The sequence below is a fragment of the Phyllobates terribilis genome, unplaced genomic scaffold (genome assembly GCF_046119375.1).
Source record: "Phyllobates terribilis strain yellow unplaced genomic scaffold, ASM4611937v1 Scaffold_7__3_contigs__length_470593459, whole genome shotgun sequence".
Lineage (NCBI taxonomy): Eukaryota > Metazoa > Chordata > Amphibia > Anura > Dendrobatidae > Phyllobates > Phyllobates terribilis.
The window spans coordinates 73,182,112-73,209,706 of record NW_027362767.1 but is presented as its reverse complement, the minus strand read 5'-3'; the positions used below and the strand labels follow the sequence as shown (position 1 = coordinate 73,209,706).

The window sequence follows — 27,595 nt, the reverse complement described above, 5'->3', positions numbered from 1 at the left end:
AGTCAGACTTTCATGAACATAATAATACCAAATATGTTTCTTTATTTTTTTTTTTATTTCTTTATCTTTGGATTAGAAAAAAGGGGCTGATTTAAACTTATATATTTTTTATGAATATTTTTGTGATATTTTTCTGAATTTATTTATTTTTTTCAAATTTCAATAAATTTTCCCCTGGAGGAAACTTGAGCCAGCTATTGTTTGAACGCTTGTAGTATATAATGAAAATTATGATCCCCTAGATCCCCTATGGACCTCAGCCACAGGCAGCTCATCAGTATGCCCTGAGGTGGTATCGATGAGACCCAAACACAGTCTATAACCAGAATTTCAAAAACGTTAGGAGTGGACACTGTAGTATTTAAAGAAAACAAGAATGCAATGATTTGGAAATCTCTTATAGCCATATTTTATTCACAACACAACAGAACATAGATCACATATTAGAAGTTGAATGTTGGACATCTTTCCAACTCGTTAGAAAAAAATTATCTCATTTAGAAATTGATGGCAGCAACTCATCTCAAGAAAGATGGGCCCACGCCAGGTGTACCATTGTGTAGCATCCCATCCTTCTTTTTACAACATATGGGAAGTGAGGAGACAATTGCTGGAGTTTTTGGGAGAGGAATGTCCCATTCTCGCCTGATGTAGGATTCTCGCTGCTCAATAGTCCGGGGTCTTTGCCGGACTTTTCGTTTCATAATGCGCCAAATGTTTTCTATTGTTGAAAGGTCCGGACTGCAGTCAGACGGTTCATCACCAGATCTCTTCTTTTGTGAAGCCATGCTGCTGTGATGGATGCAGTATGGGGTTTAGCATTGTCTTGCTGAATTATGCAAGGCATTCCCTGAAATAGACATTGTCTGGACGGAGCATATGTTGTAAAAAAATCTATATAATGCTCATCATTGATAGTGCCTTTCCAGATGTGTAAGTTCCACATGCACTAATACAGGGGTCTTAAACTCGGCTGGGTATATGATCCACACACGGAAAAAAAAAATTAATTTGGGGGGCCGCATTCTTTGCAGGACAAAGTGACATTTTTAGTGATACCATTTTTTTTTCTATACTCCTTTTGAACATTTTTGCTGTTTTATTTTATTTTTTATAGCTTGGGTCGTTACAGATGTGGCGATAACAAATGTGCACTTTTTTTGTTTACTTTAGTTTATACACCGCTCAAAAAAATAAAGGGAACACTCAAATAACACATCCTAGATCTGAATGAATGAAATATTCTCATTGAATACTTTGTTCTGTACAAAGTTGAATGTGCTGACAACAAAGTCACATAAAAATCATCAGTGGAAATCAAATTTATTAACCAATGGAGGTTTGGATTTGGAGTCAGCTCCAAAATTAAAGTGGAAAAACACACTACAGGCTGATCCAATTTTGATGTAATGTCCTTAAAACAAGTCAAAATGAGGATCAGTATTGTGTGTGGCCTCCACGTGCCTGTATGACCTCCCTACAATGCCTGGGCATGCTCCTGATGAGGTTGCGGATGGTCTCCTGTGGGATCTCCTCCCAGATCTGGACTAAAGCATCCGCCAACTCCTGGACAGTCTGTGGTGCAACGTGACGTTGGTGGATGGAGCCAGACATGATGCCCCAGATGTGCTCAATCGGATTCAGGTCTGGGGAGCGGGCGGGTCAGTCCATAGCTTCAATGCTTTCGTCTTGCAGGAACTGCTGACACACTCCAGCCACATGAGGTCTGGCATTGTCCTGCATTAGGAGGAACCCAGGGCCAACCGCACCAGCATATTGTCTCACAAGGGGTCTGAGGATCTCATCTCGGTACCTAATAGCAGTCAGGCTACCTTTGGCGAGCACATGGAGGGCTGTGCGGCCCTCCAAAGAAATGCCACCCCACACCATTACTGACCCACTGCCATACCAGTCATGCTGAAGGATGTTGCAGGCAGCAGATCGCTCTACACGGCATCTCCAGACTCTGTCACATGTGCTCAGTGTGAACCTGCTTTCATCTGTGAAGAGCACAGGGCGACTTTGCCAATCTTGGTGTTCTGTGGCAAATGCCAAGCTTCCTGCACGGTGTTGGGCTGTGAGCACAACCCCCATCTGAGGACGTCGGGCCCTCATACTACCCTCATGGAGTCGGTTTCTAACCGTTTGTGCAGACACATGCACATTTGTGGCCTGCTGGAGGTCATTTTGCAGGGCTCTGGCAGTGCTCCTCCTGTTCCTCCTTGCACAAAGGTGGAGGTAGCGGTCTTGCTGCTGGGTTGTTGCCCTCCTTTGGCCCCCTCCACGTCTCCTGGTGTACTGGCCTGTCTCCTGGTAGAGCCTCCAGCCTCTGGACACTTCGCTGACAGACACAGCAAACCTTCTTGCTACAGCTCGCATTGATGTGCCAGTCTGGATGAGCTGCACTACCTGAGCAACTTCTGTGGGTTGTAGAGTCCGTCTCAAGCTACCACGAGTGTGAATGCACAACCAACATTCAAAAGTGACCAAAACATCAGCCAGAAAGCATTGGTACTGAGATGTGGTCTGTGGTCCCCACTCCTTTATTGAGGGTGTCTTGATAATTGCCAATAATTTCCATCTATTGTCTATTCCATTTGCACAACAGCATGTAAAATTCATTGTCAATCAGTGTTGCTTCCTAAGTGGACAGTTTGATTTCACAGAAGTTTTATTTACTTGGAGTTATATTCTGTTGTTCTAGTGTTCGTGTTATTTTTTTGAGCAGTGTATATAAAGCAGCACTTTTATTGGCAAAATATTTTTTCCTGCTTTATTTTGAAGTTTTTCTGGCAAATATCTTGTAGTAATGTGCCCCATCCTGGTATGCATCTTGTAATGTCCCCCATCTTTGTCCCCATCTTGCAATATTCCATACTGGTCCCCATCTTGTTGTAATGTCTCCCATCCTGGGCCCCATATTGTCGTAATGTCCCATACTGGTCCCCATATTGTAGATATGTCCCCATCTTGTAGGAATGTCCCCATAATGGTCCCCCTCTTGTAGTAATGTGCCCATCCTGATCCCTATCTTGTAGTAATGTCCTCCATCCTGGTCTCCATATTGAAGGAAGGTCCCCATCCTGGTCCCCATCTTGTAGGAAGGTCCCCATCCTGGCCCCCATCTTGAAGGAAGGTCCCCATCCTGGTCCCCATCTTGTAGGAAGGTCCCCATCCTGGTCCCCATCTTGTAGGAAGGTCCCCATCCTGGTCCCCATCTTGTAGGAAGGCCCCCATCCTGGTCCCCATCTTGTAGGAAGGTCCCCATCCTGGTCCCCATCTTGTAGGAAGGTCCCCATCCTGGTCCCCATCTTGTAGGAAGGTCCCCATCCTAGTCCCCATCTTGTAGGAAGGTCCCCATCCTGGTCCCCATGTTGGAGGAATGTCCCCATCCTGGTCCCCATGTGGGAGGAATGTCCCCATCCTGGTCCCCATGTGGGAGGAATGTCCCCATCCTGGTCCCCATGTGGGAGGAATGTCCCCATCCTGGTCCCCATGTTGGAGGAATGTCCCCATCCTGGTCCTCAAGTTGGAGGAAGGTCCCTATCCTGGTCTCCAAGTTGGAGGAAGGTCCCCATCCTGGTCCCCAAGTTGGAAGAAGGTCCCCATCCTGGTCCCCATATTGGAGGAAGGTCTCCATCCTGGTCCCCATATTGGAGGAATGTCCCCATGTTGGAGGAATGTCCCCAACCTGGTCTCCATGATGGAGGAAGGTCCCCATCCTGGTCCCCATCTTGTAGGAAGGTCCCCATCCTGGTCCCCATCTTGGAGGAAGGTCCCCATCCTGGTCCCCATGTTGGAAGAAGGTCCTCATCTTGTAGGAAGGTCCCCATTTTGGTCCCCATCTTGTAGGAAGGTCCCCATCCTGGTCCCCATGTTGGAGGAAGGTCCCCATCCTGGTCCCCATCTTGTAGGAAGGTCCCCATGTTGGAGGAAGGTCCCCATCTTGTAGGAAGGTCCCCATCCTGGTCCCCATCTTGTAGGAAGGTCCCCATCCTGGTCCCAATCTTGTAGGAAGGCCCCCATCCTGGTCCCCATCTTGTAGGAAGGTCCCCATCCTGGTCCCCATCTTGTAGGAAGGTCCCCATCCTGGTCCCCATCTTGTAGGAAGGTCCCCATCCTAGTCCCCATCTTGTAGGAAGGTCCCCATCCTGGTCCCCTTGTTGGAGGAATGTCCCCATCCTGGTCCCCATGTGGGAGGAATGTCCTCATCCTGGTCCCCATGTGGGAGGAATGTCCCCATCCTGGTCCCCATGTTGGAGGAATGTCCCCATCCTGGTCCTCAAGTTGGAGGAAGGTCCCTATCCTGGTCTCCAAGTTGGAGGAAGGTCCCCATCCTGGTCCCCAAGTTGGAAGAAGGTCCCCATCCTGGTCCCCATATTGGAGGAAGGTCTCCATCCTGGTCCCCATATTGGAGGAATGTCCCCATGTTGGAGGAATGTCCCCATCCTGGTCTCCATGATGGAGGAAGGTCCCCATCCTGGTCCCCATCTTGAAGGAAGGTCCCCATCCTGGTCCCCATCTTGTAGGAAGGTCCCCATCCTGGTCCCCATCTTGTAGGAAGGTCCCCATCCTGGTCCCCATCTTGTAGGAAAGCCCCCATCCTGGTCCCCATCTTGTAGGAAGGTCCCCATCCTGGTCCCCATCTTGTAGGAAGGTCCCCATCCTGGTCCCCATCTTGTAGGAAGGTCCCCATCCTAGTCCCCATCTTGTAGGAAGGTCCCCATCCTGGTCCCCATGTGGGAGGAATGTCCCCATCCTGGTCCCCATGTTGGAGGAATGTCCCCATCCTGGTCCTCAAGTTGGAGGAAGGTCCCTATCCTGGTCTCCAAGTTGGAGGAAGGTCCCCATCCTGGTCTCCAAGTTGGAGGAAGGACCCCATCCTGGTCCCCAAGTTGGAAGAAGGTCCCCATCCTGGTCCCCATATTGGAGGAAGGTCTCCATCCTGGTCCCCATATTGGAGGAATGTCCCCATGTTGGAGGAATGTCCCCATCCTGGTCTCCATGATGGAGGAAGGTCCCCATCCTGGTCCCCATCTTGTAGGAAGGTCCCCATCTTGTAGGAAGGTCCCCATCCTGGTCCCCATCTTGGAGGAAGGTCCCCATCCTGGTCGCCATGTTGGAAGAAGGTCCTCATCTTGTAGGAAGGTCCCCATTTTGGTCCCCATCTTGTAGGAAGGTCCCCATCCTGGTCCCCATGTTGGAGGAAGGTCCCCATCCTGGTCCCCATCTTGTAGGAAGGTCCCCATGTTGGAGGAAGGTCCCCATCTTGTAGGAAGGTCCCCATCCTGGTCCCCATCTTGTAGGAAGGTCCCCATCCTGGTCCCCATCTTGTAGCAAGGCCCCCATCCTGGTCCACATCTTGTAGGAAGGTCCCCATCCTGGTCCCCATCTTGTAGGAAGGTCCCCATCCTGGTCCCCATCTTGTAGGAAGGTCCCCATCCTAGTCCCCATCTTGTAGGAAGGTCCCCATCCTGGTCCCCATCTTGTAGGAAGGTCCCCATCCTGGTGCCCATCTTGTAGGAAGGCCCCCATCCTGGTCCCCATCTTGTAGGAAGGTCCCCATCCTGGTCCCCATCTTGTAGGAAGGTCCCCATCCTGGTCCCCATCTTGTAGGAAGGTCCCCATCCTAGTCCCCATCTTGTAGGAAGGTCCCCATCCTGGTCCCCATGTGGGAGGAATGTCCCCATCCTGGTCCCCATGTGGGAGGAATGTCCCCATCCTGGTCCCCATGTGGGAGGAATGTCCCCATCCTGGTCCCCATGTGGGAGGAATGTCCCCATCCTGGTCCCCATGTGGGAGGAATGTCCCCATCCTGGTCCCCATGTTGGAGGAATGTCCCCATCCTGGTCCTCAAGTTGGAGGAAGGTCCCTATCCTGGTCTCCAAGTTGGAGGAAGGTCCCCATCCTGGTCCCCAAGTTGGAAGAAGGTCCCCATCCTGGTCCCCATATTGGAGGAAGGTCTCCATCCTGGTCCCCATATTGGAGGAATGTCCCCATGTTGGAGGAATGTCCCCATCCTGGTCTCCATGATGGAGGAAGGTCCCCATCCTGGTCCCCATCTTGTAGGAAGGTCCCCATCTTGTAGGAAGGTCCCCATCCTGGTCCCCATCTTGGAGGAAGGTCCCCATCCTGGTCCCCATGTTGGAGGAAGGTCCCCATCCTGGTCCCCATCTTGTAGGAAGGTCCCCATGTTGGAGGAAGGTCCCCATCTTGTAGGAAGGTCCCCATCCTGGTCCCCATGTTGGAGGAAGGTCCCCATCCTGGTCCCCAGCTGTCGGCGGCTCCTGTACCGGGCCGCGATCGGGGTCTATGGTGCCTGCGGGGCGCATGAAGCAGCCTGAAGGGCTGCGTGCAGCCCGCGTGTTTGAGGCCCCTGCACTAATACAACGCCATATAATACAAAAGTGTTCACAGACAATGATTTCTGAAAGTATTCCTGAGCCCATGCCTATTTTTAATACAGCGCCACTTGAGGGCCCAAAGATCATGAGCATCCAATATTGACCACAGCCCTTCTCCCTTATGCACATGGATTTCTCCTAAAATCTCAGAATCTTTTGAAGATACAGGTGCTTCTAACTAAATTAGAATATCATCAAAAAAGTTAATTTATTTCAGTTCTTCAGTACAAAAAGTGAAACTCATATTATATAGAGTCATTACAAACAGAGTGATCTATTTCAAGTGTTTATTTCTGTTAATATTGATGATTATGGCTTACAGCCAATGACAACACAAAAGTCATTATCTCAGTAAAATTAAAATAATTAGCAAAAAACAACTGCAAAGGCTTCCTAAGCATTTAAAAAAGCCCCTTAGTCTGTTTCAGTAGGCTCCACAATCATGGGGAAGACTGCTGACTTGACAGATGTCCAGAAGGCAGTCATTGACACACTCTACAAGGTCCCAGAGTTCCAATTTTCATTTGGAATTCAAGGTCCCAGAGTCTGGGGGAAGAGTAGAGAGGCCACAATCCAAGCTGCTGGAGGTCTAGTGTGAAGTTTCCACAATCAGTGATGGTTTGGGGAGCCATGTCATCTGCTGGTGGAGGTCCACTGTGTTTTATCAAGACCAAAGTCAGCGCAGCAGTCTACCAGGAAATTTTACAGCACTTCATGCTTCACCCTCTGCGACAAGCTTTTTGGAGATGGAAATGTCATTCTCCAGCAGGACTTGGCACCTGTCCACACGGCCAAAAGTACCAATACCTGGTTTACAAACAACAGTATCACTGTGCTTGATGAGCAGCAAACTCGCCTGACCTTAACCCCATAGAGAATCTATTATAGAGAATCTATGGGGTATTGTGAAGAGGAAGATGAGACACCAGACCCAACAATGCAGACGAGCTGAAGGCTCAAAAGCAACCTGGGTTTCCATAACACCTCAGCAGTGCCGCAGGCTGATCGCCTCCATGCCACGCCGCATTGATGCAGTAATTGATGCAAAAGGAGCCCCAACAAAGTATTGAGTGCATTTACTGAACATAAATTTCAGTAGGACAACATTTCAGATTTTAAAATAATTTTTCAAGCTGTTATAAAAAGTATTCTAATTTACTGAGATAATGAATTTTGTGTCTTCATTGGCTGTAAGCCATAATCATTACATTAACAGAAATAAACACGTGAAATAGATCACTCTGTTTGTAATGACTCTATATAATATAATGAGTTTCACTTTTTGTATTGAAGAACTGAAATAAATTAACTTTTTGATAATATTCTAATTTAGTGAGATGCACCTGTATGTGCTGTAGATTGTTGTGGGATATTTAAAGTCTATGCAATATTTCATTGAGGAACATTTTTTTTTTAACAATGTTCTACAGATTGGTGACCTCCGACCATCTTTGCGTCTGAGAGACTCTGCGTCTCTAACATGCACTTTATATACTGTCATGTGACTTAGTTGACAACTGACTCTCCAGCTGTTTTTCATTAGTATGACTTGCTTTTCAGTCGCTTGTTGACCCTGTTCCTACTTTTACATCAATTTCTAAATGAGATTTTTTTTTATCAAATGAAATAGAAAAATATCTAACTTTCCATCTTCTGATCTGTGTTCTATGTTCTGTTGTGAATAAAATATTACTGTAAGGCTGCGTGCACACGATGCGTTTTTCATGCGTTTATGCTGCGGAATTTCCGCAGCGGAAACGCATCAAAAACGCATGGTAATCCGCACCCCATGGTCCCCAATGGCATTCCGCAATGTCAATGCACATGCCGCGGATTTTTCCGCAGCGTTTCTGCAGCGCTCATAAATCCGCAGCATGTTCATTAATTTTGCGGAAGCGCCACCATTGACTTGCATTGAGACGCATAGAATGCGCTTCTGTACATTTGTACAAGTGGATTCTATGCGTCTCTATGTGCGGATGGTACCCAGGTCTGGAGGAGAGAAGACTCTCCTCTAGACCTGGGTACCATTGTACCTGTAAAAAAAAGAATAAAATAAAAAATAAAGTTTATATTCACCTGTCCGGCGGCTTCTCTCTGCATGCCGGCAGCACTGAAGGACCTTCGGTGATGTCACAGTCATGTGACCGCAGGCCCTTCACCGCTCTGTCTCGCGATATGCCGGCAGCTGGGAACCAGACAGGAACGAGCGCTGCAGCCACGCCGGGGCCTCGGGGGTGAGTATAGCTTTATTTTAAGCATTGTTTTACGGTCACACTATATAAATCCATGCCGTTTGCATGGATTTATATAGTGTGACCTAGTTGTCAAGCACTTTCCAAGTGATGCTATCGCCTGGAAAGCGCTTGTCAATCTGCATGCGGAAACGCATGTGAATACGCATGTATTCCGCATGTATTCTGCAGGAAAAACGCATGCACAATCTGCATGCGTTTTTTTCTGCCAGGGAGATGCAGAAATGCTGCAGAAATTTTCTGCTTCATTTCTGCATCGTGGGCACATAGCCTTAGAGATTTCCAAATAATTGTATTTTTGTTTTCTTTACATTGTAAACACAGTCTTAACTTTTTTTTAGTTGTATTTAAATACCACTGTCAGGTCAGAGATTGACAGCGGCATCTACAGTAAATGGTCAAACAGCAGCAATCAGAGCTAGCTCCGGTTGCAGCTGTTAGTGGCAGGTGTCCGCTGGGTAGCACTGCCAACAACAGCTCTGTATGAAGCAGACTCAGCTCTTAAGGCCGCTCCATACATCCACACTCAAAGTAGATTCTACTGGTATGTCCAACACAGCAAATGGGGTTAAAGCAAATCTGGCAGCTGAATATGCTGCTTAGGCCACGGCCCCACTATCAGTATTTAGTCAGTATTTTTTCTCAGGAGTGGGAGTCAAAACCAGGAGTGGGTGATAAATGCAGAATTGGTGACTTGTTTCTATTATACCTGTTCTCTGATTGTTCCTCACCTGGTTTGGGCTCCCACTCCTGAGAAAATATACTGACCGAATACTGATAGTGGGGCGGTGGCCTTAATGTAAGGCTAGCATGCTGCAAAAACAGATTCATTCTCCCATTAACAGTGACTGCCGAGCTGCTGTGTACAGATGTATAGACAGCAAGCCATACTCTGGTGATCTTCACTGGTCTTTGTTTATTTTCTCGCAGCGATGACATGCCATTCATCAATGCGAACGCAGCCAATCACTGGCCTCAGTATTCACATACAAGTATCACCTCTGAAGCCAGTGTTGCTTATGTAATGCAGGTGCAGGAATGCAACACACAGAGACACAAGGCGAGGACAGTCAGAGATGAATATAAACAGTTTATATATAGATATAACAGGTATTCTGAACAAGGGAATGGCAAAAGGGATAATGAACGGTAATTTGAAATATTAATAAAATGTGAAGTCTCTCAAGTAATGTGGTGCACCCAATCATAGGAGTCACCACGTCAGTCCTTTAACTCTGTATATGGCCCTAGCGGGGGTCACCAGTTATTCCCGCTAGGCCGAAAGTCTTTTCCGGACAAAGTCAATTAAATCACGTTTAGCTTCTTCTGCCCCAACCGTTCCCCTCCCAACCTGAGTACCTAAACCCAACTGGCCCCGATGCCGTCAGTGAACAGAACAATAGAAGTGACGGCCCTGTTCACGTATGCAGCTCCCCTGCTTTCACTGGCGTGAGTTTCCTGGAGCAGCCGTCTCCCAACTCCTCTCTTCCTGACCGTTGGAGGCAGTCTCTTAAGCTATGGATAGGGGGGTCCAGACCTCATCTGTCGGTGGGCGACGTCGGGTTCCGCAAACTCTCCTCAGTAGGCACAGCACTTGGGGCACATCTGTGAGGGATCCGGAGCTCATCCACCGGTGTCCGGCTGTGGCACCTCGCAGGCCTCTGGCTTAGACCTACCACGCGGGGCTTCTCAGCACGTAGGGAGCACGTCTGCTCCTCTCTGCTGCTTGGTGCCAAAACCACCTCAGGCTTGGCGCGCTGGCCTCTTATACCCAGGAACTCCTTCCTGGAAGTCACCAGACTGGGTCCAGCGTCTAAATCTGCTCCCCCTTCAACTTCCCTTGCACATCTTGGTTCCACTTGACTGTGCCTGACCAGCAGATGGCAGTCTCTCTCCATCTTTGAAGCATCCTGTAAGAATTCTCTTAAAGGCTCTCTTGCCTCTACTACACTTACAGCGGTCATGTAGTCATATGGTAAACAAATATTGGCAAAATCACTAAAAGTTCATTACTAGATTGATGGAGATCTAACAAGTATTAGCTACTTTGTAAATGTAGCACACGTCCTGTTCTTGTTTTTTTTTCTCCCAAACAATCCCTTTAAGAGCTTCTTTGAGTCTGTCCCAAGTATCCAAGATGAATGTTGGTGTTAGAAGAAGCCACCATACCCACTGTCATTCAATTTGGCATTCAGTATGATTTTGTTGGAGAAAGTAGATAGGGTAAAGGAGAAAATGTTGTACAATTCCTACAAATAAGCAAAGTGTTCCCCTGCTGCCTAACAATTAAGTGTAAGAGCAGTAAGTGATCATTTTTTCCCCTACAGCCCCCCCCCAGGGGAAATAGAGAATTACATAGTGTCCATTTAAATCACAGGGTTATGTGTGCAATGCAGAACAGGGTTTTGTAAAAGGAGAACCCATTTAACAAATGGTAGAATTGGGGATAAACACTGGGGAAAAAGTACAATGAAGGAAAGAAGACAAGACATAGAAAAACTGGATTTTACAAATTGTCTAGTTTCCTTATTGACTGTTGAGACAGTTCGATCAAACCAATAACTAATTCTGCTATTTACATGCTGTAACAATACTACTCACTCAGGAGCGGGATGAGGTATCACAGGAACCGTTTCTATTTAAAAGTCCGCCTGGTTTATTTCAGTCCTCATAAACCGGATTACTGAAAAACTTAAATACAGCCTTTGTCCGGTATAAAGTAAAACAAAGTAAAGAGTCCATACAATAGTGCGGGTTCACCCGCTTGGGTTACAGTCCAGCTTCTCAGGCCTTTAGCAAAGCCACACAATCCTGGTGGTCTGCACACCTCCACAAACAGACACAGACCAGGTGTGAGACAAACAGGTCCTAATTTACAATGTGAACCACACCCAGGGGTGGAGATATGGTGAGCAGCCATATCCCTCAACTCTTCAGCTGCTCATATTAAACCCAGCCATGTCATGGGCGATTACCCCTCTTAGTACTATGTGTACTAGAGTGTTACTCCAGGTTTACATCACTGAGGACATGCACCTCTGTGATACATATCTCGGTCCACTATGTACCGACCTACAGAGGTCAGTTATTTTCACTGACAGTACTACTGGAAAGTGGCATTGTACCTCCTGGGCAGGGCCGGCGTCAGCACCCGGCGCACCCGGGCAAATGCCGGGGCCCTGAGCAGGCAGAGGGGCCCACTGGCGGTCGCGCACCCCGCTGGGCTATGGGCGGAGGAGAGCGGTGTCAGCGCCCGCCCTTCTCCGCCGCTTGCTTAGGGCCCCGGCAGCCCGATACTTACCTCTCCCCGTGCCTCCGCAGATCAGCTGTCTTCCTGCTCTGCGCTCCCTGTGACGTCTCAGGTCAGAGGGCGCGGTGACGTCTTTACACCGCGCCCTCCCCTGAGCCGTCACAGGGAGCGCTGAGCGGGAAGACGCCGACAACGCTGGAGTTCGGAGCCGAGCAGCGAGCGGCGGGCAGCAGGCAGCGGGCAGCAGGTAGCAGGTGAGGAGAAGGGAGGTGAGTATTTGATTTTTTTTTTTTTTTTAATGTATGGAGGCATGGGGCATTATAAAGAGGGGAGGGGGGGCATCCTGCATGGGGCATTATAAAGAGGAGGGGTGACAGCCTGCATGGGGCATTATAAGGTGGGGAACAGCCTGCATGGGGCATTATAAAGAGGGGGGGATTCCTGCTTGGGGCATTATAATGAGGAGGGGTGACAGCCTGCATGGGGCATTATAAGGTGGGGACCAGCCTGCATGGGGCATTATAAGGTGGGGAACAGTCTGCACGGGGCATTATAAAGAGAGGGGGGGACATCCTGCATGGGGCATTATAAAGAGGAGGGGTGACAGCCTGCATGGGGCAGTATAAAGAGGAGGGGTGACAGCCTGCATGGAGCATTATAAAGAGGAGGGGTGACAGCCTGCATGGGGCAGTATAAAGAGGGGGGCAGCCTGTATGGGGCATTATGTGGGGGGTAACAGCCTGCATGGAGCATTAAAAGGGGGGGGCCTGTATGGGGCATTATGTGGGGGGGAACAGCCTGCATGGAGCATTATAAGGGGGGGGGGGGGCAGCCTGTATGGGGCATTATGTGGGGGGGAACAGCCTGCATGGAGCATTATAAGGGGGGGCCTGTATGGGGCATTATGTGGGGGGGAACAGCCTGCATGGAGCATTATAAGGGGGGGGCAGCCTGTATGGGGCATTATGTGGGGGGTAACAGCCTGCATGGAGCATTAAAAGGGAGGGGCCTGTATGGGGCATTATGTGGGGGGTAACAGCCTGCATGGAGCATTATAAGGGGGGGACAGCCTGTATGGGGCATTATGTGGGGGGTAACAGCCTGCATGCAGCATTATATGGGGACCGGTATCCTGTATGGAGCGTTATATGGGGGCCAGTATCCTGTATGGAGCGTTATATGGGGGCCAGTATTCTGTATGGAGCCTTATATGGGGGCCAGTATTCTGTATGGAGCCTTATATGGAAGCCAGTATTCCGTATGGAGCCTTATATGGGGGCCAGTATTCCATATGGGGGCCAGTATTCCGTATGGAGCCTTATATGGTGGCCAGTATTCCGTATGGAGCCTTATATGGGGGCCAGTATTCCATATGGAGCCTTATATGGGGGCCAGTATTCCATATGGAGCCTTATATAGGGGCCAGTATTCCATATGGGGCCTTATATGGGGGCCAGTATTCTGTATGGAGCCTTATATGGGGGCCAGTATTCCGTATGGAGCCTTATATGGGGGCCAGTATTCCGCATGGAGCCTTATATGGGGGTCAGTATTCCGCATGGAGCCTTATATGGGGGTCAGTATTCCGCATGGAGCCTTATATGGGGGTCAGTATTCCGCATGGAGCCTTATATGGGGGTCAGTATTCCGCATGGAGCCTTATATGGGGGTCAGTATTCCGTATGGGGCCTTATATGGGAGCCAGTATTCCGTATGGGGTCTTATATGGGGGCCAGTATTCCGTATGGGGTCTTATATGGGGGCCAGTATTCCGTATGGGGTCTTATATGGGGGCCAGTATTCCGTATGGGGTCTTATATGGGGGCCAGTATTCCGTATGGGGCCTTATATGGGGGCCAGTATTCCGTATGGGGTCTTATATGGGGGCCAGTATTCCGTATGGGGCCTTATATGGGGGCAAGTATTCCGTATGGGGCCTTATATGGGGGCAAGTATTCCGTATGGGGCCTTATATGGGGGCCAGTATTCCATATGGGGCCTTATATGGGGGCCAGTATTCCGTATGGGCGTTATATGGGGACCAGTATTCCGTATGGAGCCTTATATGGGGGCCACTATTCTGTGTGGAGCGATTCACCGGTTTCTGAGCTATTGTGGAATTTACAATAGATATCACTCATGAAGTGAAATCTTTGCATTGTACTATATATATATATTCCTCCGCTGTATCTCTGCATCATGAATCGTGGTATGTGTTAAAGGGGCCCACTGAGACTCTTTCGCCCGGGGCCCAGAAAAACCTGGAGCCGGCCCTGCTCCTGGGCCTAATGTAAAATCTATCACAGGGCCTTTCATCTACCATTTATCATATTTGGAGCATTTTATTTGTCAGAGGGCCCTTTGGGTTTCCTAGGACTGGAGTAGACTGCCTCCTTTGCACTCCCTATAGCTATGCCCAACAGGACAAGTAAATCAAGGATAAACATTGTCGCAGGTGAATATAAAGATTTAATACAGTATATAGATCCAGTGCCAATATTACAACCTGTTATATTCCAAATACTTAAATGCAACCAATATAATATTACAGGTTATTTTCAGAACCTGGTCATCCTTCAATGAAGCAAGGCTTTGAAATTGAAATGAGCAAGTCACTGCTGTTATTGGCACAGCAAGGCATGAACGGCACTCATGACATCCCCCGAGGCAGAACTGGGCTATGAATTTCTAAAATTACAGCCATGTGATAGTTTTCACACCCTTGAAAATGCCTTAAAACTGCACTATAATATTACAGTTAGACAGTAGATGTTCATCTTCTACTGCAGAGTAAATACAGCCCAAATGCAGACAACTCATAATAAGAACATGTAAACTATTTTTCATTGCTGTCCATTTGTTAGTAGGGGATGGTAATACGTCATATGAGCTGTGCCAAGTTAGGGGGCAGTACTGAGCAATAATTCTGATCAAAAGTCTTAATCACCAATATATTGAGGGTTTCAGAGATGACACCATACTTCTCAGCCACTCATTTTCTCACAGCAGTTGGCAATGGTCATACAAGAGTATTACTCAAGAAGAATGAGACACTATGCACCAAAGCACTGCATCAGCTGCTGCTGATAAGAGCCTGTCCTTGTCTAACTGTGGGGCTGCCAAGGGTCGGACTCCCACCGATTACAAATGTAAGGGGTTGGTCATCAATAACAAATCCCACTTCCTTATGATTAAAGCTGTTCAACATGTAAGGCCCCTGCAAGACTGGAGACACACGGCCCCTGCAAGACTGGAGACACACGGCCCCTGCAAGACTGAAGACACACGGCCTCTGTAAGACTGGAGAGACACGGCCCCTGCAAGGCTGTAGACACACGGCCCCTGCAAGGCTGGAGACACACGGCCACTGCAAGACTGGAGACACACGGCCACTGCAAGGCTGTAGACACACGGCCACTGCAAGGCTGAAGACACACGGCCCCTGCAAGACTGGAGACACACGGCCCCTGCAAGACTGGAGACACACGGCCCCTGCAAGACTGGAGACACACGGCCACTGCAAGGCTGTAGACACACGGCCACTGCAAGGCTGAAGACACACGGCCCCTGCAAGACTGGAGACACACGGCCCCTGCAAGACTGGAGACACACGGCCCCTGCAAGGCTGGACACACACGGCCCCTGCAAGACTGGAGACACACGGCCCCTGCAAGACTGAAGACACACGGCCTCTGTAAGACTGGAGACACACGGCCCCTGCAAGGCTGGACACACACCGCCCCTGCAAGACTGGAGAGACACGGCCCCTGCAAGGCTGTAGACACACGGCCCCTGCAAGACTGGAGACACACGGCCACTGCAAGGCTGTAGACACACGGCCACTGCAAGGCTGAAGACACACGGCCCCTGCAAGACTGGAGACACACGGCCCCTGCAAGACTGGAGACACACGGCCACTGCAAGGCTGAAGACACACGGCCCCTGCAAGGCTGGACACACACGGCCCCTGCAAGGCTGGACACACATGGCCCCTGCAAGACTGGAGACACACGGCCCCTGCAAGGCTGGACACACACGGCCCCTGCAAGGCTGGACACACACGGCCCCTGCAAGGCTGGACACACACGGCCCCTGCAACGGAAGCCTTTTGGATTTATACTTTGGGAACTTTATATCCGAATGGCCTGAATCGAGAATATGATGTTAGTGGTATTATGTGATTAGGATAATGAGTAATATATACATCCTATTTTTCTTTCTAGACATCTCAGATGCGATGAAATCCTGAAGTATTTGCATAGGAACAAATGGGATGCATATTATACTTGCCACATTTTGTCGGGTTAAATAAGATTGAATGCGGAGATAAGACATGATGTAAGATGGACGGTTTCCCTATGTATCTCTAGGAATTACGGGTGGACAGTTAATTATACTGTCACCTTTAATGAAATAAATAAGGTCTAATTTAGGGAATAGAGGATAACAAAGGATAAATTTTTAAAAAGTCACTCTTATCTCAGACAACGATCTGGGGGAGGTGAGAATTACTTAGGACATAGATGTTCTCTATTCCCGTATGTCTGTGATTATTCCTTCAGCAGTAGCTTTATATGTAGTTACAATTTATAATGAGATATAAAGTGATATAGAAATAATATGATGAATTTTTTCTACTATGCGAATTGGGATCTATGGGAATATGGCAGTATATTGATCTCTTTATAAGGTATTTACTAATAGAATTATAAAGGGCAAGAGAATAAAAGATAGATTTAGTCACTTGTTGCAGGCTGTTCATGAGGAATTAGTTGTATATACAAATGTAATAAACAGTATTGTTCTAATAAAAATCTTTTTGAAAAAATCTAAAAATATCAAGGAATTTTTTTCCAGAAAAATTATATAATGTTGAATGTGTTTAATAAAAAGAACATTGAGAAATTTAGATGGGAATATTTTTGATACATTTATGAAATGGAATCCATGTTTTAGGATTTATATTCTCATATTTCGTTGGAGATTATTTATATATATGAATTTACTTGTCATTGATATATTTGATTCCATGGGAAATATTAAAAAATCTTAAAAACATTAAGGATCTTTTCTGGAAAAACTATGAAATGTTACATATCTTTAGCTAAAAGAATATGGAGAAATAAAGATATAATGTGGTATATGCATGCAATAAATTTTACAATCTGCGATGTATATGGTTTTATGTGTAGTCGGGGATTATTTAAATATATGAATTCACTTGTTCTTTTTCATTGTGTAACTTGAGTTTATTATTGCTTAATTTTTGTATGTTGTTGTAAATTCTGTTATATATAATTTTTTTATTGGTCTACTCTTTTTTTTATGTTAATGAGAATTATGTCATTTCCGTGGATTTGTTTATAAATATCTTGACTGAATGTATTTAACCACAATTGAAAAAAGCCTTGGACAGGCTGAAACGTCTTGTGTGAGTTGTGGAATAAATCAACTGATTATCAACACGTGAGTGCCGGGATTTTCTTTTCCTGCAAGGCTGGAGACACACGGCCTCTGTAAGACTGGAGACACACGGCCACTGCAAGGCTGTAGACACACGGCCCCTGCAAGGCTGGACACACACGGCCCCTGCAAGGCTGGAGACACACGGCCCCTGCAAGGCTGTAGACACACGACCATTGCAAGGCTGGAGACACACGGCCCCTGCAAGGCTGAAGACACACGGCCCCTGCAAGGCTGGAGACACACGGCCCCTGCAAGGCTGGAGACACACGGCCCCTGCAAGGCTGGAGACACACGGCCTCTGTAAGACTGGAGACACACGGCCACTGCAAGGCTGTAGACACACGGCCCCTGCAAGGCTGGAGACACACGGCCCCTGCAAGGCTGGAGACACACGGCCTCTGTAAGACTGGAGACACACGGCCACTGCAAGGCTGTAGACACACGGCCCCTGCAAGGCTGGACACACACGGCCCCTGCAAGGCTGGAGACACACGGCCCCTGCAAGGCTGTAGACACACGACCATTGCAAGGCTGGAGACACACGGCCCCTGCAAGGCTGAAGACACACGGCCCCTGCAAGGCTGAAGACACACGGCCCCTGCAAGCCTGGAGACACACGGCCCCTGCAAGGCTGGAGACACACGGCCCCTGCAAGGCTGGAGACACACGGCCCCTGCAAGGCTGGAGACACACGGCCCCTGCAAGGCTGGAGACACACGGCCCCTGCAAGGCTGGAGACACACGGCCCCTGCAAGGCTGTAGACACACAGCCCCTGCAAGGCTGGAGACACACGGCCCCTGCAAGACTGACAACAGTGCAATCTCCAGTGCCAGGGGGTGCTCAGCATCTTTATACAGTCTATGACAATGCGAAAATGCATCCTGACAATTACATGCGACAAATTACTTCCCTCCCCGTTAGTTGCTCTTTACACATACACACGGTGCTCTTTTCCATGCTGTTTCTCTTCTGGAGATAGAACTTGGCTGTGCTCTTTGGTGGTGCTGCTACTTGCCTGCTCCTGGATTCCTGAAAGCTCCACCTGTTGCTGGTAACTTCAGTATAAGGGCAGAGACACACAGCCGTATAACTCGTGCGATGATCACATCGCACTGAACGGACTGGCCGGCACCTCTCCGAACCTGAGCATGACAGCATGATGGATTTCTATGCAGCTATCAAGCTCAGGTCAGTGAGCAGACAGCCAGTACGAGGTTTTCCATGCGATCCTCGCACAAGAACTATGGCAGTCTGACTCTGCCCTAAGGCCAGACCTGATAATCTGCTGCACATACTTTGCACTGTGACCAGACAGGGCCAGCGTTAGAGGCAGGCAAACTAGGCATTTGCCTAGGGTCCCCACTCCCTCAGGGGCCCCCAGCGAGTGGTGTGCCACTAATAGCGTCACACCACGAGGCCGCTATGAGGGTCGTGAGTCAGGGGGGCCCGGTCCAGCTCCGCCCCCTCCCTGAATTCAACTGTATCTGCATCATAGATGTCGATACAGTTGAAAGAAATGATGGAGAAGAGAGCGTCAGGTGACGCTCCCTCTCCCATCATTCCCCCTCTGCCTCTGACGCAGCAGGCACGATGACGTCACCGCGCGCCACGCTGTGCTGGGTAGTGGAGCTGCTGAGACATGCTGCAGAGGCCGGAGCAATGGTGGAACAAGGAGAGGTGAGTATTGTATTTTTTTTTAAATCAGTGAGTACATGGTGGCCATAATACTGGAGGACTATGGGGAGTGCATTATACTGTATGTACTCTATGGGGGCTGCATTATACTCTATCAGGAACTATGGGGAGTTCATTATACTGTATGGAGGACTATGGGGTATGCATTATACAATATGGAGGTCTATGGGGTAATTGAGGAAATTAGAGTTGGAACCAGCTCAACACACCGGAGTAATTAAAAATTCATAAAATCTTTATTGGAAATCCTTTAAAAATAAAATTGCTGAAAAATTGGCCATCTCAGACAACAAAGCAATTAAGAGGGGTGGTCTGTATAACATGAATCAGTCCAAATCAGTTTTGGACTGATTCCTGTTATACACATCACCCCTCTTTATTGCTTTGTTTTGTGAGATGCCCAATTTTTCAGCAATTTTATTTTTAAAGGATTTCCAATAAAGATTTTGTGAATTTTTAATTACTCTGGTATGTTGAGCTGGTTCCAACTCTAATTTCCTCAATTACCTTCAGCGCTGCATTATACTATATGGAAGACTATGGGGAGTGCATTATACTATGTGGAAGACTATGGGGAGTGCATAACACTATATGGAGGACTATGGGGAGTGCGTTATACTATATGGAGGACTATGGGTAGTGTGTTATACTATATGGAAGACTATGGGGAGTGTGTTATACTATATGGAGGACTATGGGGAGCGTGTTATACTATATGGAGGACTATGGGGAGTGTGTTATACTATATGGAGGACTATGGGGAGAGTGTTATACTATATGGAGGACTATGGGGAGTGTGTTATACTATATGGAGGACTATGGGGAGTGTGTTATACTATATGGAAGACTATGAGGAGTGTGTTATACTATATGGAGGACTATGGGGAGCGTGTTATACTATATGGAGGACTATGGGGAGTGTGTTATACTATATGGAGGACTATGGGGAGAGTGTTATACTATATGCAGGACTATGGGGAGTGTGTTATACTATATGGAAGACTATGGGGAGTGCATAACACTATATGGAGGACTATGAGGAGTGTGTTATACTATATGGAGGACTATGGGGAGTGTGTTATACTATATGGAGGACTATGGGGAGTATGTTATACTACATGGAGGACTATGGGGAGAGTGTTATACTATATGGAGGACTATGGGGAGTGTGTTATACTATATGGAGGACTATGGGGAGTGTGTTATACTATATGGAGGACTATGGGGAGTGTGTTATACTATATAGAGGACTATGGGGAGTGTGTTATACTATATGGAGGACTATGGGGAGTGTGTTATAGTATATGGAGGACTATGGGGAGTGTGTTATACTATATGGAGGACTATGGGGAGTGTGTTATACTATGTGGAAGAGTATGGGGCACATCATACTATGTGTAGGGGTATGGGGCCCATTATACTATATGGAGGACTATGGTGAGTGCATTATACTGTATGGAGGACTATAGGGTGTGCATTATACTATGTGGAGGACTATGGGGTGCATTATACTTAATGAGCAAAATGCTGCCTTTTTGAGTGACTGGATTGTTTATGCCGACACAAAAATCATTGTTCTCAGCAGCACATCACCCGGTGCCAATGGCAGACGTGCTGTAACTGTATAGGGACAGATTGATCTACTAGTGATTGTTCTGTCCGCATCATTCTTCCTCAGCCGATGTAAAGAGGCCGGGAAACAAGCACCGAAGGACTTCAATATTGTCGATCACGCTTGTTTAACGGCCTGAACTCTGCATATGTAAATACAACTGAAATGTTTCTGTGTGATGGTGCAATCAGCATTTGGGCCCCACTTTAAACTTTAGTCCAGGGCCCAACTTTGTCTAAAACCGGCCCTGGGACCAGAAGATTATAATTCCTCTTCTCATGTATCCAGTTATTTTGCCCTGGCTTCTCTTGTGTCTGGGCTCTCTGACTAAGCTGCACACATGATCTCTGCACACATCGCACCTACAGGAACAACTCTGAACACACACTTCTTGTCCAGGATATATTTCCTTTCCGATTTGTCCTAACCAAGGATCCAGTGTCCTCTGCTGTGTAATTCCTGTACATGGGAGCTAGATGTTACTGCAGCGTATGTGTGTTTTACAAGCATAAGAAAAATTATTTATTTTAGCATGGAGTATAGTCTCTAATATGATTTATTGTTAAAATCTGCAGTGATGTCTAGGTTTTCATGCCCCTCTATTAGTTACAGAAACTTCACTTCCATGTTAGTCCCAACAGAAGGGATTCGGCATGCAACCAATTATGTGCTTGAAAGGGGATGACTTTTGGGCTCACTTTATTAGCCAAGCCAGTCCCCTTCTTTGTCTCTTCATCTGATGTGAAAGAGAAGAGGGTTAAAAAGTAAAGTAAGCCAGACAGCCCCCACCCAGCACATCACTGATCACATGCTGATACAAAAATGGGGGCCGCTCCCTTCCTGGCTTTAGTCAAATTCAGAAATGGAGCTGGGGGGACCAGGAGAGGGGCTGAAGCAATAACGTACATTAGTAAATTCAAATATTTTACATATCATATAAAAATATATTTTTAATTTGCTGGACAACCCCTTTATCGTACTATAGAAAAATGTAAATATATGCTTTCAGATACAAGGAAGGTATGAAGGTATATTGTAAGAAAAAAATCTATATTTTACCACTACTCCGCAGCTACAGAAATCATCCAGCTCCAAAACTGAAAGGTGCACTTATTATCAGCTTTACTGTATATTCCTATGTAGAATCACTTATGCTTCACACTTGTATCATAAAGTCCATTAAATTGAAATAAACTTATTGTTGTATTGCTCGATACTACTATTATTCTCTTTATTTAATTATTTTATATAAATAGTAAAATGTGCAAAAATAGTCATGAAAAAAACATAAATTATTTACACGTTGATGCCGCTCATACCTCAAAGAAGTCCTTGAGACGTCCTCAAAAAAATGTTGGGGTCCAACTTGAAAACCTAATTAAGAATATGATATCTTGTCTCCTCATTTTCTTTTGTTAGTTTATTCTTACCTTTACGTTTACTGGGTAAGATTAGACCCCTTAAAAGATGAAAAAATTAGGAAATCATGTTCTATTGGTTCATAATTCAGTCCCTATAGAAATCTATGATTTTACACGGAGGGACAACAGTTTCACTTATGCTTTTACAAAATCCAAGAGAAAAATAAATTATGACACGTTTTCATGTATGGTGTATTATTGATGTATTCACCCCTTGAAGTATTACTTCTAGGCATACATATATGGTGGCATGCCTACAGATCCAGTAGTTACTGTATATGCCACCATTCAGGGTCACTGTGCCAAGTTCAAGAGTTACTTTGCTATTAATGCAATGATTTGCTCTCGTAGCACAGTATAAGTAGTCAGATTTGCCCTTTAGGGGTCTAGGAAGCAGATGCAAGTAACATTTTCACCAACTTGATAGACAAGGGCAACTGAAGGACTTCTATCTACAAGTGAGATTTCGGATATTCGCATCCAATAGAACTAACCGGAATGAAACCGAAGTCCAATGATTCATGGGTTTATCTGTACTAAACATGCCGTTGTCTACCTACATTTGTTCCTTCTCACTCATCCATATAAAGTAGCTACAGTTTAGTATGCAGAATGCAAATCTTTTCTATTAATACAGAAATAACTGATTTGCCGTAGTACATTCACGTTGTATACCCTACGCCCCGAACTCACGGACTAACCCTTTAGTCTCCGTCTTCCAATCCCATATAATTCTATATGAAAAAAAAAAGACCGAATGTAAAGTATCCAGCACCACAGCAGTGTTGTCATTAAATACCATGCGACAGAAATACTGCATTCAGTCTGCACATCCTTTCAGGCATGGACAAGGTTATCTGGACAGTCATGGATTATTATTGCTACAGTTTAACAGTGGCTATATTCCCCTTCATCTCTCTCTCTCTTTTGAGCATTAGGGCTGACGTCAGGTTGTTGTCACCACAGACAAGACTTGAATATTGTGAGAGTGGAGACTGCAGCAGCATCAGCGCATCACAGGGCACAACAGCGCAGAGCCTCCAACCAACAACTCTGCACTACAGAGAGGAAGGGGTTAAAAGGACAGTCCGACGAGGACGCCCCATAATGGCTTTGACAAAACTGCGGGATTTTAAGTGCTATTAGAAGGGCATACCGCAGAGGGAAAAGTGGATATCACCAAACCAAAAAACCTTATTCCCGCCCTGGTAATAAATCTCCTACCCATCATTATTTCCGCAAACTATCACTAGTTTGTTGTGCTTCATCTGGAGTCTCAAGGTGAAGAGGAGACTGCAGTACTGTAAGGATTCAAATATTTGGGGATAATAAAGTGACTGCAAGACATTGATACTGTCTCGGGGTGAAGGTGGTGCAGGTTGCAGACAGTTTTATGATAATACCTAATATAGCAGTTTAACCCCCAACCCATCAATAACATGTTATATTATTACAATAAATTGCACAAAAACAACAAACAACCCCTCTACGACGTTACAAAAGTTGTATCTTTATAGCAAAAGCATAAACATATATAAATCCAAAAATTGCATCCGCTAGGCTAAGGTGATAACTGATAGCATCCTAAAGTTACTGGATAAAAGCACATTTATTTTGCCCCCCTGACAATTGAATAAAGTAGGATTTGCATATAAAGAGGAACTCTTCTTACACAAGAAGCAAAGCCGTATCTACTATGTGCACTAAGCAAAGACATAGCTACTATGTGCACTAAGCAAAGACAGCTACTTTTTAGAAACAGAGTAGAGTTTGTCAATGTAGCAAAACTGAGTCTACAATGCGCTCAACTCAGGATAAGACATCCATACAACTTCAAGTAAAACTACTATGTACCAACTTGGTGCATTACTATAAGCATTTACAACATTCATCCAAATAATTACATGATCAATTCCACAAAAAAAAGCAGCTTTCTATACAGCTATCCAAATATACTGCATATATGCAAATACACAGACATCCCAGTTATCTATACTGCATAAATGGATGTAGACATTTCTATTACATTGTTTCTAAGGCTGCAAGGCAACAAAATGCCACATTATAACATGCAACTGATCACAAGCCATGGACCGACAATTCCTATCTAGTGCAAAGAACTTGAGGAGCAGAGAAGTTGCACAGATGAGCAGTGCTGCCATAGAGTAAGGAGATCATTACCGTCTATGATCGCTGCATGTAATTCTGAGACACTGAAGGGTGAGACAGGGGCCACCTTAGCTGAGTGCTTCTTCATGGTGGTGCTGGAGGGGTGAAGTTTACAGGCAGCAGCTGGCTCTCCCCGGTCCCTGCAGTCCAGACATTGCTCTCTGTCCTTGCAGTCATACACTGGCTGCTGTGGCTGCTGCTTCTGATGCTGATACCTGGCTGTCGTTTTGGAGATGCAGCTCTGAGCCTGGAGAACCTGATTTGCTGTTACCCAGGGAAACCATTTGCAACATTTCAAACAATTCTTGACCTATGCCAGCACTTAGCAGCCTTCAATTGTTAGGCTCAGCAGTTAATGTGCAACCCCACCTTCCCACAATCATAGGAGGCAGCAGGAGCGAGGACCACAGAGGTTTCCTTTCTCTTTTTTCTCTTTTATTTTTATTTTTTTGCATTATTATAACATATCTATTTCCCAGCTTGAAATGCTTATTTTATAAACAGGCTATTTATTTAAACATGCACTGGGTTGGAAAGCTGAACAATTCTGCATGCATTATGTTTTTTTTTTTCTGAAAACTTCTACTCCTTAAAGTGCACCAATCACAAGACCTCAATAGGGAGCCTCAAATTCGATTTTATTAAATGAGTACTATTGGTTGTTCTTAAAGCATTTTTGAGTGCTGATTCCAAATCTGCATTCAAAATTTTCCTTTCGAGCACTAATTTTCCATAATTTTGGTTTAACTTTGGACATAATAATCATAAAGCACCAAACTATAGAGATCTTGTGACTGAGTTATTACAACGCTACAAAGAATTGGGATGCAATACGTTTCTCAAGATACATTTCCTGGAGTCCCATTTAGATTTTTTCCCCGATAAGCTTGGAGATGTCAGTGACAATCACAAGGGAGCGGTTTCATCAGGACATCGCGTTACTTGAAGGTCGTTATAAAGGGAAATTGAGCCCAAAAATGCTACTACTGTTGGGAACTAAAAATGGAAGTGTTTGCAGCTAAATATTCAAGAACAGTTTTTTTATATAATTAAATAAACTAACATTTGTATTAAATAATTTCTGTTAAAATTTCAAAAAATTTTTAAAAATTTAAACACATGGTACTCAAAATCCCTTCCCCGATAGAAAAGTTCTGAAAGCAGATTTGGAATTGGGACAATCTACCATAAGAAACAGCCTATTTCATGCATTTAACACAAAAAAGTAAGATTTTGTAGGCCAGTTTTACCTATGAAGAGTAAAAGGGGTTGTCCACTGCTCGGACAAACCTGTTCTCAATCGGAATGTTTGCCCCCGCTAAAATCAAAACACTTATACTCACCTCCAGTTCTAGCGCCGTTCCAGCACTCGCATTCCCGGGGCTCACATGAGGTTGTTATGTCCTCACGTCCGGAGCCCAATCACCGCTGGCGTCACTGTCCCCACCTTCGGAAGTATAAGTAATCAACAGGAAGTCAGAGCTGCGGCTGGCCGCTCATTACCTTTTGATTACTTATAAGTCTGAAGGCCAGCACTGATTGGGGGCCGAACTCACATGACAAAACCTTACGTGAGCCCTATGAACACGAGTGCTGACACCACTGTAGTGGCACCAGCATGGGAGGTGAGTATAAGTGTTTTTATTTTAATGGGAGCAAATATTGAGATTGAGAAGCGGTTGTCCTAGTAGTGGAAAACCCCTTTAAAATAGTACACCCACTAAGCAGTTCTATTTACCTGGAGCTGACCGTGCTAAATTACGCTTTTGCCTACTCCTTATGCCTTCTTTGTAAAAGTATAGAGGTCATGTATAGCATTCACTTGCAAGAGTTTACATATAGGAGAGGGGAAGGGGAGCATGAGAAAAAAGGGTAATCAGTAGTGGTGATCAGGAATGTCTCATTAACCCTTTTTGCGTGCTCGGCGTTTCATTCATTGTCGCCGCGCCTGCAAGTGTCACGGCTGTTAGACAGCTATGACACATGCAGAGATTGCCTGGCGAACAACTTGCACATAAGAATTAAGTTAAAGATCTTGCAAAAATCCCTGAGTTCCCCCGATTTTTACACTCTTTTACATTTTTTGCTGTGTCGCTCTATTGCAGAGATATTCACATTTGTTGCTTTTGGAGCGTAGTATGTGAAATTTCTGCTTGCAGTCCAACTGGGCATTTCTTCACTGCAGACGTGCGCTTTCATCCATCCCTCCCAGATGCTGCTAATCACAGCTCGGCAGCTAATCTCAAAGTATGTTAAATTGTGATTGACAGCATCTGGGAGGGAAGTGTGAAAGCGCATTTGCCCAGAGAAGACTCTGAAGAAACCCCCAGTTGGTCTGCAAGCAGAGATTTCATATCCTGTGCCCCAAAAGCAGCATATGTGATTATCTCTGTAACAGAGCAACGAAGTACAAAATAATACAAATTCTAACAGTCTATTCAGTAGGACTATCAGCTGTGTATCCACCAGACTTCTGCACAACACAACTGATGGTCCCAACCCCATTTATAAGGCAAGAAATCCCACTTATTAAACCTGACAGGGCACACCTGTGAAGTGAAAACCATTTCTGGTGACTACCTCTTGAAGCTCATCAAGAGAATGCCAAGAGTGTGCAAAGCAGTCATCAAAGCAAAAGGTGGCTACTTTGAAGAACCTAGAATATAAGACATATTTTCAGTTGTTTCACACTTTTTTGTTAAGTATATAATTTCACATGTGTTAATTCATAGTTTTGATGCCTTCGGTGTGAATGTACAATTTTCATAGTCATGAAAATACAGAAAAATCTTTAAATGAGAAGGTGTGTCCAAACTTTTGGTTTGTACTGTATATTGTATATTTTAATAGGATAAGAGCCTTTTAGTGGACTCCAAACTGGAAGTTTTCATCACAGTCACCTCCTCTGTGCTGGAAAGTTCATTCTTTGTCATTGTGTATGCCTATCAGCAACTCCTCACACCCACAATTTTTCTGTTTCCTCATTAACTGGAATCTATAGACATAAATGATCTATTCCTTGCATCGAGCAGTCATTTTTAATTTATCTTTGAAAAAAATTAGGGTTTTTATTATGTATTACAAAAAAAATGAAATCTTGCAATTTTCACACTGAGCCTCACAATTGGCTAACACTTCTTGTTTAGAGATCACAGGTAGCAGGCAATGAAGATTACACCTCTGTTATATTATGACATCAGGGATGGGCAATTCATTTTCCCAAGTGCCTACATTAGAGACATTAACCACCATGCCAACATATTATTATTTAATATTATTTTTAAATTGTTTAATATTGAGCAAAATAAATGTTGACTATCTG

The 27,595-nt window shown here is 45.7% G+C and overlaps 1 protein-coding gene across 6 annotated transcripts in view; it reads right to left on the bottom strand.

Moving 5' to 3' along the window:
* Positions 1-27,595, bottom strand: part of SLC35F4 (solute carrier family 35 member F4) — a 363,727-nt gene that overhangs the window by 104,936 nt on the left and 231,196 nt on the right. Inside the window, exon 1 of one of the 6 annotated variants that reach the window (XM_073637523.1) lies at positions 24,286-24,610. The exons of 4 other annotated variants lie outside the window; for them this stretch is intronic. In XM_073637523.1, the coding sequence (XP_073493624.1) occupies positions 24,286-24,361 (76 nt within the window). In that variant the 5' untranslated portion in view covers positions 24,362-24,610. Of the gene's footprint in view, positions 1-24,285; positions 24,611-27,595 lie in introns of those variants that run through there. One more of the 6 variants, XM_073637525.1, reaches the window with a different exon arrangement.